Source organism: Phasianus colchicus, unplaced genomic scaffold (assembly GCF_987193195.1).
Source record: "Phasianus colchicus unplaced genomic scaffold, bPhaCol1.hap1.1 HAP1_SCAFFOLD_51, whole genome shotgun sequence".
NCBI classification, from domain to species: domain Eukaryota; kingdom Metazoa; phylum Chordata; class Aves; order Galliformes; family Phasianidae; genus Phasianus; species Phasianus colchicus.
Window position 1 is genome coordinate 525,654 of NW_028325229.1, and position 15,460 is coordinate 541,113.

Genomic DNA, 15,460 nt, shown 5'->3' on the forward strand with positions numbered 1-15,460 from the left:
GCCACTGCCAGATTTTTATTCACTCCCGATCTCCTGCTTGGCAACAAGGGCGCTGAGTGGACACTGCCAGGGACGCGTGTCTTTGTTGCCCTGTATTCTGATGTCCCTGTCACCCACCTGCTTCTATGTGTCCCCCTGTCCTCATGTCACCACGATGTCCCCGTGTCACCATGATGTCCCCACTGTCCATGTCCCATTGGCCTCTCACTTCTCAGTGTCCCCAGATGTCATGTTCCTAGGGCCCCAAGGGATCGGTCTCTCACCTTGGTGCCTCACAGGACTTAAGAGGACTCTGGCATACCTACTTGGACAAATCCTTGATATAGGGACCATCTCCAGGTGGTCCTGGAAGACAGAAGGCAAGTACCAGATGCTTGATTTGGTGCTTGGGGCTCGGTGCCATTGGGTTCCCAGCACTCAGTGCCTGTCCCCTGATCCACGGCTCCTTCCCATGCCCTGGGGCCGAAGTACGAGCTGGCTGCAAACCAGGCTCAGCCTGTGCCAGGGGACTCTGCCAAGCCCAGGGGCATTTGGGAAGTTATTCAAGAGTTAATTAACTACGGCTGAAAAAAGGACCTGGGCTCATGGTGGTTAGCCTTGCTGCCAACTCCTCTTCTCGAGTCCCCTCATCTCGCCTCACCTCCTGTCTTGTCTTGCCTTTTGTTTCGCCCCTTCTGGCGCCCCCTTCTGTCCTCCCCTCATCACATCTCACCTTTCATCTTGCCCTATCTGGTGTCCCCTTCTGGAATCCCTATCTGGTGTCATCTCATCTCACTTCTTATTGACCCCCTTCTGGTGTCCCATTCTGGCACCCCCTTCTCCCATCCCCTTCTCATCCCCCTTTGTCTCCCCTAGCCTTTTGTCTCACCTCTTTTGGATTCTCCTTCTGGCATCCCCTCATCTCACCTCACCTCTTTTGCCATCCTCTTCTGGCCTCCCCTTACCTCATCTCGCTTCTTGTCTTGCCCCTTCTGGCTTTTTTTGTATTCCAGCAATACCAGAAGACATTCATTTTGTATTTTTTGTCACTGATGACACACTCCCTGGTGGTTCTCTCAGTCAGAAGGCAGCATCCAGAGATGCTGGAGGAATACGCTCTGAGGCACGTGATTTGATGTCCAGGAGCTGACCTCGATGCCCCTTGTCTCGTCTGAAGCTTCTCTCCTCCTACCCTGTGGGTTCTGTGATCCAGCAGGGACCATGCAGGGACACACACACAGCAGCAGTGGGAACCCAGAGTCCTTTCAGAGGAGATCCAATTCTGTCATGGCCTACTAACAGGGCAAAAAAGGTGACTCTCACATCCAGCGTGTTCTGATGGTAATAATGAAACTTAATGGTGCACGATTCCATGACTTGCACAAGGGGCAACGGGAAGGGAAGGGAAGAGAAAGAAACTGGTGGGAGATGCCACAAGGTAATGGAAGAGAAAGGAGACCAGGAGGAGACACCCCATGGGAAGGGAAGGGAAAGGATAGAAATGGGAGAGATGACATAAGGGAAGGGAAGGCATGGGAAGGCAACTGTGGGGAAATGCCGTATAGGAAGGGAGGGGGACAGGGGAAATCGTGTAAGGGAAGAGAAGGGAATGGGATTGGGACTGGGAGAATTTGCCACATGGGAAGGGAAGAGAAGGAAACCAGGGTGAGACATTACAAGGGAAGGGGACAAGGGGGAAAGGCTGGAACGAAAGGGAAGGGGACCGGTATGAGATGCCGCAAGGGAAGAGAAGGGAAGGAAACCGGGGTGATGATGCAAGGGAAGGGAAGGAGACCAGAGGGAGATGCGGGAAGGGAAGGGGACTGGGGGGAAACGCCGCAAGGGAGGGGAAGGGAAGGAAACTGGTGGGAGATGCTGCAAGGTAACGGCAGGGGATGGGAACGGGGCAGGGGAGAGACGCCGCAAGGGAGCTGAAGGGAAGGGGAGCGAGAAGAGAGCCGGCGGCGCCGGCGCTGACCAATGAGAGGGAGGCCGGTGGCGGGGCGGCGCCGGCGCTGACCAATGAGAGGCCGGGCCTTCGCCGTCGCCCCGCGCCGATGGCGGCCGGCTCAGCCTGCGTGCCGCCGTTCCCCACGGCTGAAGCGGCGGCCGGGCGAGGCTCAGAGCTGGTGGGCCTCTGCCCGGAGGGACCGCGTGCAGCACGGCAGGTTCGGCTGCTCAGTGTGCGAGGCCGGGAAAGCTCGCGGGCTGCGGCTCCAGGGCGGGCAGAGGAAGTCACAGCACCGGTGCTGCTGGAACCCGCGTGCTGTCACGCTGCGTTTCCACGAGGACGGCGGGCCCTCCCCGAGGAGCCGAGGGCGGCTTTGCTGCTGTGTTCGTTACCCGATGAAGCCCGACGCAGAGGGGCTGGGCAGACAGTCTTGCTAAAGAGGCCCGTGCTAGAGCAGGATTGACAGCACGACTCCTTTCGTTCCCCTTGAGCCCTGGCCAGGCTGCGGGGAGAAAGCCACGAGGAGAAAGAGGGCAGCGGCTGTCCCCCCGCACCGCTCCGTATGTTGGTTTATTCCGTGCGAGAAAGGCTGGAGCTGCTTGCAGCGGCTCTGGACGCCTCACCGTGGGATGGATGCATTGCTGTGCAACTTGCCCATGGCTGGGAGAGGTTCTCCAGATCCTCATTGCAAACGGGGCTCCGCAGTGACTGCGGGTCTGGGTGATGGTAAAGTACTGGGGCAGTTGGTGAGGCACCTGAGCTCAGGTGGCAATGAGGGATCGGGAGGGGGAGGGGGCAGGCAGGTGGACCCCGGGGGTCAGAACGGGGGAGGCACAGACAGGAGGGGTGGAAGAGGACTACAGTGATCAGAATGGAGGAACTGAAAGGGGAAAAAGGGGAGGGGAGGCGCAACCCCGGGGGTCACACAGAGCGACGGGGGAGGTTGTGGGCGACCAGTGGCAGGGGGAGGGGAGGAGGGCAGTGAAATACACGGGGTGGGGGAGGCGGGGAAACACAGGGCAGCTGCCCCCGCCGAGCGGAAGCCCCGAGCGCCACAGAGACCCCGCGGGGCCAACGCAGAGCGGCACGTGGCCCCCAGCCCCCTTAACCCCGGGGCCCCCCCCGGAACACCCACCTGTAGAAGCTGAGGCGGCGCTCGGAGCCCCGGGGTGTCCCGCCCCACTTCCGCCTCCTCCTCAGTCGCGGGGCTGATGACGTCACTCAGCGGGGACGGCGCGGCGCCACAGCGACGGCGCGGCGCACGCGCTGAGGCGCTGTCGCCATGGGGACGCCATCACGCATGCGCTGTCGTCACGAGGATGGCTTCACGCGCTGCAATGAGGGAGGGCGCACCGTCTCCACGGCATCAGATGGAAAACGGCGCTTGGAGACTGCAGCTGCGGGGCAGCAGCTCAGCACAGCGCTGCCGATGAATGGAGCCGAACGAGGAGCGAAGGCGCTGGCCGGACTCCGTGCCGGGCTCGAACGCGCCTCGATCCGCGCGATCGCTCCCTCTCTTCCGGGGCTGCTCGGCTCAGCCAGGAGCCGCTCCCGGACACCGGGCGGGTCCCGCCTCTCGCGGTCAGCCGCCGCTTCTCGCAGCCGGGCAGCGCCTCGCCGCAACGACGGAGGACGGCTCGGTTCCTCCTCCGAGGGCAGCCGGATTCTGACGGGGGACGAACGTGCCCCCGCGCCGCCTTCCCCTGACCGCCCGGCGTCCCTGAGGCACGGGGAGGGCGGCGGCGGGGACGCGGGGCGGCGGACCGCCGCTTTCCCCGCGCGGAGCCCCGCGGCTCCTCCATCCCGCCGTCGCCATCAGCATCTCCATGGCGGCGGCCCCGCGTCCGCAGCCGCCATTGGCGGAGAGCCCGCGCTCGGCCCCGCCTCCTCCGCTCTGCCATTGGTCGGTGCGCCGAACGGGGCGGGCGCTCCGCGCGGGGTCCTTTCTGTCCGCGGGCGCGCCGTCATTGCGACATCACCGCGCGCGTCCCCGTGGCCCCGGCCCCGCTGCCCTCGCGATGCCTGCCGTCGTGCGCCCGCTCCGCTTCCGGGCCCCGGCTGCGGCTGCGGGAGGAGAAGGGCGGGGATGTGGGGGACCTCAGCGGGGCCGGGCCCGCGCCGCCCCGTCCCGCTCCGTGCGGGCCTTCCGGGAGAGCGGCGAGCGCGGGCTGGCGGCCGCCGGCAGGTGGGGGAGCGGGGCGTCCGGGCGGGCGGCGCGGCCCGGCGGTGGCGTGGGGAACCCGCTGGAGACGAGCGGCTCCGGGGCACCTTGACGTTCCGCTCCAGGCGGTCGCGGTGCCGGCCCGAGGCCGGCGCTGTGCGGGGCGGGGCTGAGCGCGGGGCGATCGCCTCCTGCTCCTGCTGCCTTCGCTGCTGCCGGTAAAGCGGGCTTCTCGGCCGCCTGCACAAGGCGCGCTGCTGGCTCGCGTTCAGCCGAGCGTCGGCCCGCAGCTCCGGATCCTTTTCCTCCACGCGGCCTTCCGGCCGCTCTGCCCCAAGCCTGCAGCGGTGCCTGGGCTTGTTGTGAACAAAGTGCGGGACCCGGCATTGAGTGATGTTGAACCTCGTGCCGCTGGCATCAGCCATCGATCGGCCTGTCTGTAGCCCTCTGCAGGGTCCTTAGGCAGATTATAGGCGGATGCCGTAGCTGAGGGGCGATGGGAGACAGGGAGGGGAGCATCCTGCCGTGCCACCGGCAGCCCGGGGACCACGTGCTGTGGGTGCCGGCACGGAGCTCCTCCATCCGTCAGCACGGGAGCTGCGGTTCTGGCTGCAGCGGCAGGAACTCAGCGCAGCCCTGCAGAGAGCGGTCCGGCAGCACGAGAAGAAGATGACGGCCGTGGAGTGCGAGAGCCTCAGCAGCGTCTGCAGCCCGCGAGGAGCTGAGCGGGGCTGGGGAGAGGAAGCTGTGGGAGTCCTGGGGGGGACGCGCAATGACAGCATCAGTGGCAGAATCATCTGCTTCCTCCTCCGCTCCTGATACCGTGCGCTGGTTTTCTTTGAGAAGCCAGTGCAGAACCAGACTCCACTGTCACATCTGTGGGGTTCCACAGAACACACAGACATGGGGTAAGTTTAGGTTGGATATCAGGACAAACTTCTCTACAGGAAGGTTCTTAAGCACTGGAATGGGCTGCCCAGGGAGGTGGTTGAGTCACCATCCCCAAACGTGTTTAAAAACCGTTTGGATGTGGTGCTCCGGGACATGATTTAGAGGAGGGTTGTTAGAGTTGGGGTACTTCAGGTTGTGGTTGGACTCGATGCTCTTGAAGGTCTTTTCCAACGTGAGCGATTCTGTGATTCTACAGGGACACAGTGTGTTGGACTGCTGTTTGTTGCAGAACACCAGCACAGGGCAGGACTGGGGACTGGGAAGATCACAGAAGATCACAGAAAAACCAAGGTTAGAGAAGACCTACAAGATCATCCAGTCCAACTGTCCACCTATCACCAATAGTTCTCACTAAACCATATCCCTCAACACGAAATCCGAACGTTCCTTGAACAACTCCAGGGTTGGTGACTCTACCACCTCCCTGGGCAGCCCATTCCACTGCCTGACCACTCTTTGAGAGAAGTAGTATTTCCTAACGTCCAGCCTAAATCTCCCCTGGTGCAGCTTGAAGCATTCCCTCTAGTTCTGTCACCAGTTACACGAGAGAAGAGGCCGAAGCCCAGCTCACTACAGCCTCCCTTCAGGTAGTTATAGAGAGCAATAAGGTCTGCCCTGAGCCTCCTCTTCTCCACAATGAACACTCCCAGCTCCTTCATCCCCCACCCATCAGGCCTGTGCTCCAGACCCCTCACCAGCTGTGTTGCCCTTCTTGGAACACGCTTTGGGGGCATCCTCAGGTGCGTTCAGATGGTCCTGTAGTCTTCTGGAAGGGTCTGGAAATGTTCCTGAAGTGTCTTGGGGTGTCTAGTGGATCCTGGACTCATCCAGAAGGGTCTGGAGATGTCCCAGAGGGTTTGTTGGGGTGAGCAGAGGGTGCCCAGGGTTTCCTGGAGTGTTCCAGAGTTCTCGAATGGGGATTTTGAGGACAACCTCACATAGTGACACGTTCTTATGCTGCTTTGTCCCCATGGGATCGTCCCCAAAAATATCTGTTTCCATTAAAATAAATACTATGTCAATTTTGTTGTATTTTTTCGCCACTTCCTTTCAGAAATGGATGGTTCTCGCCAAATCTCCGTGCAAAGCTCCACAGAAACAACTCCCCACAGGCCACCAGGTGACACCAGGACAACCGTCAGCAGTGTCAGCACCGGGACAACCACCTGTCCCCGAAGTTCTCACTGTCACTGTAACCGTGGAACCTGGGGCCATACCAACCCGTCTACCTCGAGAGCCCCATCAGCATCCTACAGCTCCTGGAGCCTGGTGACGCTGTCACCCTGGCTGTCCATGACTGTCCGAAGCTGTCCCCCCTGCCTTGGTGGCACAACTGCAGCATGGTGACATCCTCATTGAAGAGGTGACGAGGAGGATTACAGGGAGGGAGCTGGGGACAGTTGGGGGACACATGGGGTGTGACATGGGGTTGGTGGTATCATCGTTGGTGGTACTGTCATTGGGTGTCACCTTCACTGGATGCCATTGGGTGTCACTGAGTGTCACTGTCTTCAGGTGACACCATGACACAAGGTGACCTCGATGTGGAACAGCCATGACGCAGTGTCCCCATCCCTGGCTGTCACTGTTGTTATCATCATCTGGTGTCACCATCACTTGTGTGTCACCATCTCTTGGATGACACTATTCCCTGTACACTGAGCACCACACAGAGGGTGGGACTCGACTGTCATCCGGCCCCGCAAGCCCTGCGTTGTCACCATGCTGTCACTGAGCCTCTTGCTGTCCTTTGTCACCCCTCCAGGTCTGCCTACAGTCGGCCTCTTGTGAGGTTCAGATGTGCTATGTGGATCAGGCTTTGTTTTTAAAGTCCTCGGTGGCTGCTTGCTTTGTACTGCTGGCTCTTGTTTGATAGGAGCAAGAGAAGTCTTGTGTGCTAAGAAGAACCTGGTGGTGGAGGGGAAAAAAATCCTCAGGGTTTGGATGCTTCCGTGTGTTACGAGTGATGGTGATACCGCTGCTCGATCAGTTTGAGTGCATGAAACAAGTCTGCAATCTTTTATTAATGGAGTAATGTGAAGGGAGTCCTATGGATTTGAGAGTTGACTTTAAGTCTGTGGGCATTTTCCAGGAGCTGGGGTAAGGGATGAGGCAAGGAAAGTTGTGGTAAGAGGATGAGGTGTAGGAATAAGAACAGCTTCCATTGATATCAACTCCCGCGGTTACTTTTTGACTTGGAATGCATGCTTTTTTTAGTAAAGAACAAACTCATTGTGCAGCTTTTGAATGAATTCATTCACACCTGTTACTGTTTGGTGTTCTTCTCTACATGGAACTGCAATTGAAATGGAGACTCCTGGTCTGATTGCCAGCCCCCTCCCGCATGCTCAGATCAGCCAAGTTTGCAAGGCCTGGCTCTTGGTGCCCAGTTGTGCCCAAGGTCAGAGAGTTGGCTCTTCTCGGCTTTGAGATGTGTTTTCCAGTTGCATGTTGTGTTATTTCTGTTGCGTTGACCTCTTGAGCTGCAGCCCCAACTGGGGATCCAAGTAAACTAACACAGCAGGAATGGTTGAGGTATATGTGAACTTGGATTGGAAATGCAATGCCAAGGACTGCACAAATGTGGGACAGTTCTGTCAGTGTAAGGAAAGGCATCTGCTGGCTGAGTGCTTTGCTGGGTGGGCATCACCCTGCTGAAGAGTAGGCAGCTGTTGTCTTTGCAGACAGCCACATCCATGGGGATTGGAAAGCTTTTTCTGCCTTCCAGCTCTTGGCTGTTGATCTGAGAGCGGAGGTTCTTGCCTGGAAAGAACCACCAGCAGAAAGGATCCCATGCATGGCTTCTGAGCCCTTTCAGATAAACCAGCTGGATTAACGTGGCCTGTGACCTTGGTTTGGAGTTAATCCAGCAGGCTTTGCCCAAAGCAGAATGACCTGTGGGCACAGCGTCCAGCAGGTAGAAGTGACCAACAGCTGGAGACAGCAGCAGCTTGAGCAGCGCTCTTGAGGGAAATCCTCACTGGGAACAAAGGCCCAGAAGAAGAGAGTAGCTTGTCCCTGTGTTCACATAGTAAGGTTTTCCTTTCTCACCTGACTGTTACCTCTCAGGTGGTGCCTACAGCTGTGTGATGTGCTCTGCAGGAATTGCTAATGTTTTGCATTTAACCTTGTCTTTCATCTTCTTTTAAAGCTTAGAGGCAACCTTAATTTCTACAGTCCTGAGCTTTGTGCCACAAGAGCTCTCCAGTTTCTACCTGTGATGTGAGACTGTATTGTGTCTACTCTATGTCAGGCTCTTCTTCTCTTTTCATTTTAAGCTAGGAAAATTCATTTCTGGGACAGGAGAAGAAGAAATGCAACAATCTTCCCTGCACTGCTCAGTTTGCCTGAGTTGCCATGTGCTCCTCATTTTTCTTGTATCCTTCAATTCCAAGTTCATATTTTCCCCAAAACAAAAGAATTCAAAAGTAACCACCTACAGTTAAGTAAGCGATTTCAGTATTTATTTCTGATTGTGGCAATTACTTCAGTTCAGAAGTCATGCTTAATTTACGGTGCCTGTTTTAATTTTAACAAAGTTTGCAGTTGCAGCTGACTTCCCAAGGCTGCAGCACATGGTGGTGGCACAGCCTTGGGCTTCTGCATTTGTGCTAATCCTCTGTCTTGCAGGTCAGCTGGTGCTAGAAGTGGACGGCATCCCAGTGTGAATGAAGGTTTGTGTAGGAGCAGCTGCTGATGGGAGGAAGGAAGTGCAGGCTAATGGACTCTGAAGCATCTCCCAGTACGGTACCAGGGGAGGCAGTAGTGATGTTGGGGGGCAGTTGCAGAAGAACACAAGGAGCTCCTCAGCAGGAAGCTGCAAACCCTGCAGAAAGCTGCAGGAGACTCAGAGCACATGTGGATGCCCAGGAGGAAATGGAGGCCCAGTATTTGAGCAGCGCCTGGCCATGGAGTGCTTTCCAGTCCAAATGCTTAAAGCCACAGTCCAGTTAGAGAGGCTGACACACGTCCTGGGGCCTAAAGATGCTGCTAGAGAAGCCAGGACTGGCCCTGAGGCCTAAAAACAGAGCCAGAGAGACTGGCAGTGGCCACAGGACCTGAAGCCACAGCCAGAGCGGCCAGCACCAACTCTGGGGCATAAAGCCACAGCCCCAGCCAGAGAGGCTGGCACAAGTCCTGGGGTATAAAGCCACAGCCAGAGAGGTCTGCGCTGGCCCTGAAGTCTGAAGCTCCAGCCAGAGAGCCCAGCACCAGCCCTGGGCCATAATGCCACAGTTATAGCCACAGAGGCCAGCACCAGACCAGATGGGGCTTAAAGCCACATCTACAGCCGAACAGGCTGGCACCAGATGTGGAGCCTAAAGCCAAATCCTGAAAGGTCGGCACCAGCCCCTGCGCCTGAAGCACAGCCAGAGAAGCCGGAACCAGGCCAAGGGCCTAAAGACAAAGCCACAGCTGGAGAGGCCTGCACTGGCCCCAGGTCCTAAAGCCACAACCACAGCCAGAGAGGCTGGCACCACTGCTGTGGCCTAAAGCCGAAGCTGGAGAAGCCGGCACTGTCCCCAGGACTTCAATCCACAGCCTGAAAGGCTGACACCGGCTCCAGGGCCTAAAGCCAGGCACAAGAGGCCAGCACCAGCTTCGGGTCTAAACCACAGCCACAAAGGCCTACGCCGGCCCCGGGGCCTGAAGGTGCAGCCACAGCCCGAGAGGCCGGAACCAGGCCAAGGGCCTAAAGCCACATCTGCAGCCCGAGAGGCCGGCACCAGCCCTGGGGCCCAAAGCCAGAGGCACAGGCCAGCTCCGGCCCCAGGGCACACAGATGTGCCTTCCTATTGGTTTCTACTGATTCCTATAGGACTCCATTGACCACTCTGAGGCCATACTGGTCCTTACTGGTTTTTACTTAGCCATACTGGACTTTTCTGGTCTATACTGGTGTGCACTCCTCCCAGTTCCTACTAGTTCCTCTGGGACTCTACTGACCACAACGAGGCCATATTGAGTTTTTATTGGGCTGCATAAGAGTCATGTTCACTTCTCTGTTGCTTTACTTCAATTAACCCCCATTCAGTTAACCCCATTCACCCCACTGGGTGACCCTGGTGTTGATTTCCTAAAATTTGGATCTAGGAGATCAAGGCAGTTGAAGAACGAGTGAAGCCAGCTCCTTCTAAGAGCGAAGGAGGTTCCTGTGGAGAGAACCCTCAGACCTTGCAAGTCTTCCTCTGACACTTCAGCCATCATGGCTCAGCAAGGAGATGACCGTGGTTCTAATTCCTGCTCTGTGAGAGGAAAAGTATGGCTGGGTTTCCTTTGCTTGATGTTTCTTTCTTTTTCCCATGTTTAAGGGAAGGGGTGGAGCAGGAGGAGCCCTACTGGTCCTTTGTCACCTCAAAAACCACTTGGATTTTGCGCTCCCTGCTGACAGTCTGGGCTAATGACGTGGACATGGCTTAGGCTGTATTTTCCCTTAGTGATAATTAATCTCTCAGCACTCTGATAATCTATCTCTGGCACAATCTGGAACCTCTCTGCAAACCTTGGCTGCCCGTTCCCACTGACGTTTCTTCCTTTCTCTCCCCAGAAGCAGCGCAGCGCGCTTCCCCGTGTTTGGGAGCAGCAGCCAGCAGGCTGCCGGAGATCCAACCGCATCTTGCAGCGCGCAGAGGGACGCGATGGGAACAGAGCGTCCTTACTGCCACGCAAAAGTGAGTTTCTTGAGGCCTCTGTTATGAAGGATGGAGGAATGAATTTTGAGTATTACTTCTGAGTGGGTGTAGTGCTGCAGGGGATGTCAAATAAGCCACTGTGGAAGTGTTGGAGAGACCGACAGCGGCAGTTGGTGGCAGCAGTGAGGCAGAAGTCTGCATATAAATGCTTAGAGTCGAGTGAATTCCTTTTAGAGCCACAAAATGTGTCTCAACTTTTGCACCTGATAGTGTTTTGTTTGGTGATGCACCTCTGCTCTGTCAAATGTAGAGCTGTCAGGGAGGCTGGGGTTCTTCTGCTGTCATCTGAGCAAGAATGAGACTTTTGGTTTTTTGTTGTTTTGGGGATGGATTTGGTCTGACAGGACAATACTTCTACAGGCTACTGGTTTCTGTTAAATCAGCAAATTGTATTTTGTTGTAGGGACGGAGCCTGCGCGTCTGTGGAATGGTGCTGGGCAAGGGGGGAAGCGGAAAGCCTCCGCAGGTAAGCAGCTCTTGTGAGCTGTGGTGTGGGTACCTGCCTCTAAATAGGGCTGCATGCAGGGCTGTGTGTGATGGAGAGGAAAGGACACTGCAGATCTGTGTTGACTGCAGAAATGGCACAGTGTTGAATCAGCAGAAAGGCAAATGGAAGAAACTATGCTTGAAGACCAGAAATTTGTGTCTGACTGTGCTAAAGTCTTCCTCCAAAGAGATGCTCTTCATGTCTTTCTTGTTTCCTTTCTGTCAGAAGCTGATGCCAGTGGCCTTCCTCTGAAGCGCAGCCTTGCAGAAAGGCAGGGGGAAGCTACAGACCATGACATGGCACCCAAGAGAGGTACAGACGCACAACAGGCATCTGGGTTTGGTGCACTGTCTTTCTAACTAGGCTTTCTGTCTGTTCTTCCTGGGACTGTTCTCACTGCGTGTTGCTTGGGGTCTTAATCCCCGGGACTTATAGTTACCTTTCCTGTGCTGATTTGAAATACAAACCCACAGTTCATCCACGATTCTAAGATCCGTGACTGTGAACACTGCAGATGAGATGTGCTAGCATTGTGACCCATTTTGCAGACCGAAAGTAGTATTGGACTCTTGTTATATCTTCTTGCTTCTTCTTTCTTGCCAGAGATAGGTGCTGAGCCCAATGGAAAGATCTACACGAAAGTGGTGCAGGAAGTCCTTTCTGAGAGAGCTCATCTCCAGGCTGGAGGGCTTCCTACAACAGCAGGTCCCAGCTCAGGGAGAAGACCTTCCCCTGCAGCGTGCCCCCGCTCTGTCTCCAAGTCCCTGGCTGAATGTAAACGCAAGGGCTTGGAAGAAGAGCAGCAAACAGCAGCGCAGTTGCCTGCTACCAAAAGAGCGAGGGGTCAGAGCGGAGACAGCGTGCCGGCTCCAGCAGCACAGCCTGGGCCTGCTGCAGCACGGAGCTCCAAGCTAAGAGGTAAGAAGGTGCTGTGGTACCCACCCTGTAGGGTAGGTGCTGCCCTTATCAAGCACACTGAAGTTGCATAGGGTTTGCTTTGCTTTTTCCTTCTCTGCAGAGGGGAAAAGAGTTGAAGCCTACAAAGTCCAAAGGCAGTGAGGTGCCACAGTATGTAACCCCGACTCCATTAACTCCATGGTAGTCTTCTGCACCTTTCCACTGGAAATGTCATTCACTGAGAGGCTTCCAATTTCCTTTGTCTTTTTTCTGCCATCTGTTTTTATGGTACCCATGTTTCTGCAGTTTTGCTGCTGACAGAACGAATTCAGTTTTATTCTTGCTTTATAGCAAGAAGACAACGAAAAGAGAGAAGAGTGGAATTGAAGAAGGCTTCTCTGAGAGCTGCCGCTGCACGTGCAGAGGTGAGTCCTTGGTGAGCACAGACACGGCTCTTGTTGTTCTCAGTGCCTCTGCCTGTCAGACATGAAAGATATTGCAGAATCCCAAGGCAAGCAATGTAATAGAAAAACACCCAGCTGTATGTTTAAGGAAATCACACTGTCAGTGACAGCTGCCTAGGGGAGCTTGGATGCCTTCCTCTGGCTTGAGAAGGACACTGTTGGTAACGGCTGGAGGGTTTTTCTGTGATAAAGAGCCTTGCCATGTTGGGCACTGCGACCTTTGGGACCTCATTCCCCCAGCAGAGCATGAATCTTACCATAGGCAGCGTGTTATGGGAAGGAATGTCAGTGACCTGAATGGCAGGAACGTGCTGGGCTGCATGGGGCCGTTCTGGAAGGTTTACTGATCAGACTTTCTTAATGAGATCGCCCTAGATTGTTTCTGTCCTATCTCTATACTTGCCTTATTTCTTTCCAGTCATCCGCAATGAACACCCTTGTGGAGATGATGCAGAAGCTGCAGCTGAAGGACTGAGAGGAAGAGCATCAGAAGGCAGCGGCTGCAGCACGCAGAGTTACAGGGCAGCGTTCTGAGTGCCACCCAACTTGGCACTCCATGTTTGGTTGTAGTCAATAAAAAATAGTCACAATTAGAGATTGACAAAGAGCGCATGGCCTGATTTGTCCAGTGGCATTCCATGAGCTGCTGCACTACTGCTGGTCCAGAGTAGAAACTATGCAGCTTCGGACCACCAAGCTGCCATCCTGGCATTGTTCTTCTTGGAGGCAGTGGAACTTGGAGGTTCTCCTGCTGTTGCTGACACCTGACGTTGCCTAGGGAGGACTTGGCCACTGCACTCTGCTCCACCCCCTGCGCCACACACACGTGTGCAGCCCACCACCCTTCCACCTGCCATGCAAACGCACCATCCCATCTTGCACACTTCAGCCACATGGCTTTCCTCCTCCTCCCCCCACCAGATCCCATTCCTGCTTCCCCTTCCCCACCCCGCCCCCCCATTGCTTTGGCCCCAGTAGCGTGCCACCCCCCGTAGCCCTCCAGTTTGCATGAGGCTTTGCTTCCTTCGTGCACAACCCCTCCATTGCTGTGCCCCTTGTTGCAGCCTTCTTTTGCAGCACCATTTAGCGATTTCACAGAATCACAGAATCACAGAATTGCCAGGGTTGGAAGGGACCTCAAGGATCATGAATCTCCAACCCCCCTGCCACACGCAGGGCCACCAACCATTCCACCTAATGCTAGACCAGACTGCCCAGGGCCCCATCCAATCTGGCTTTGAACACCTCCAGGGACGGGGCATCCACAACCTCCCTGGGCAGCATGTTCCAGTACCTCACCACTCTCTCTGTAAAGAATTTCCCCCTGATGTCCAACCTAAATCTCCCTTCCCTCAGCTTAAAACCATTTCCCCTTGTCCTGCTGTCACTCACCCTTTCAAAGAGTTGATTCCCCTCCTCTTTGTAGGCTCCCTTTAGGTACTGAAAGGCTGCAATGAGGTCACCCCGCAGCCTTCTTTTCTCCAGGCTGAACAAGCCCAGCTCTTTCAGCCTGTCCTCGTAGGGGAGGTGCTCCAGTCCCCTGATCATCTTCGTGGCCCTCCTCTGGACCCTCTCCAACAGCTCCCTGTCTTTCTTGTACTGGGGGCTCCAGACCTGGACGCAGTATTCCAGATGGGGCCTCACAAGAGCAGAGTAGAGGGGAACAATCACCTCTCTGTCCCTGCTGGCCACCCCTCTTCTGATGGAGCCCAGGATACCATTTGCCTTCCGAGCCACAAGGGCACACTGCTGGCTCATGTTAAGTTTTTCATCTATCAAGACCCCCAGGTCCTTCTCCACGGGGCTGCTCTCAAGGACCTCTCCTTCCAATCTGTAGGGATGCTTGGGATTCCTCCGGCCCAAGTGCAAAACTCTGCACTTTGCCGTGTTGAACCTCATCAGGTTCACCCGGGCCCACCTTTCTAGCCTCTCGAGGTCCCTCTGAATGGCATCCTGTCCTTCAACCGTGTCAACCACACCACTCAGCTTGGTGTCGTCAGCAAACTTGCTGAGGGTGCACTCGATTCCGTCATCGATGTCATTGATAAAGATGTTAAAGAGCACCGATCCCAAGACAGACCCCTGGGGGACGCCGCTCGTTACCGGCCTCCACCTGGACATGGAGCCATTGATGACCACCCTCTGTCTGCGGCCTTTCAACCAGTTTCTTATCCATCGAGTGGTCCACCCATCAAATCCACATCCCTCCAGTTTGGAGAGAAGGATGTGGTGGGGGACCATGTCAAAGGCCTTGCTCAAGTCCAGGTAAATGACATCGGTCGCCTTTCCCTTGTCCACCGATGCCGTCACTCCATCATAAAAGGCCACCAGACTGGCCAAGCATGACCTTCCTCTGGTGAAGCCGTGCTGGCTGTCACGGATCACACGCCCTTTCCTCATGTGATCAAGCATGTCATCCAGGATGATCTGTTCCATGATCTTCCCAGGCACAGAGGTGAGACTCACTGGCCTGTAGTTCCCGGGGTCCTCCTTGCTCCCTTTCTTGTAAATGGGAGTGACGTGACCCTTCCTCCAGTCATCTGGGACCACACCAGACAGCCACGACTTCTCAAATATGATGGAGAGCGGCTCGGCAACCACCTCAGCCAGCTCCTTCAGAACCCTGGGATGCACGCCATCCGGCCCCATAGACTTGTACACATTCAATCTCATGAGGCGGTCTCGGACCTGCTCTGTCCTCACAGCGGGGGGGGATTTACCACCCCAGTCCCCACCCAGAGGTGTAGGGATGCAGGGCTCAGGGACGGAAGGAGTACTGGAGTCCTGGCTGCAAGTGAAGACCGAGGCAAAGAACTCATTCAGTACCTCGGCCTTCTCTTCGTCTGTTGAAACCAGTTCTCCTTTTACATTTACCAA

General features: G+C 55.9%; 1 protein-coding gene across 4 annotated transcripts; it reads left to right on the top strand.

Annotated features, from left to right (window-relative positions):
- Window positions 1-4,427: 4,427 nt before the first annotated feature.
- Window positions 4,428-13,188, top strand: LOC149911931 (zinc finger CCCH domain-containing protein 11A-like). Of its 4 annotated transcripts, XR_016462718.1 has the most exons (10): window positions 4,428-5,629; window positions 6,097-6,405; window positions 8,673-10,302; window positions 10,591-10,714; window positions 11,139-11,201; window positions 11,448-11,534; window positions 11,826-12,140; window positions 12,241-12,290; window positions 12,471-12,544; window positions 13,002-13,058. XR_016462718.1 is itself a non-coding variant. In XM_090133037.1 (9 exons), exons 3-9 carry the CDS (start codon window positions 10,249-10,251, stop codon window positions 13,056-13,058), a joined length of 774 nt encoding a protein of 257 aa, XP_089989163.1. In that variant the 5' UTR covers window positions 4,438-5,629; window positions 6,097-6,405; window positions 8,673-10,248; the 3' UTR covers window positions 13,059-13,188. The 4 variants fall into 4 exon arrangements, 3 of the variants coding, with proteins under 3 accessions (XP_089989163.1, XP_089989164.1, XP_089989165.1); XM_090133037.1 differs by lacking the exon at window positions 12,241-12,290 and having other exon boundaries at window positions 4,438-5,629; window positions 13,002-13,188; XM_090133038.1 differs by lacking the exon at window positions 12,241-12,290 and having other exon boundaries at window positions 4,438-5,333; window positions 13,002-13,188.
- The last annotated feature ends 2,272 nt before the right edge of the window (window positions 13,189-15,460 follow it).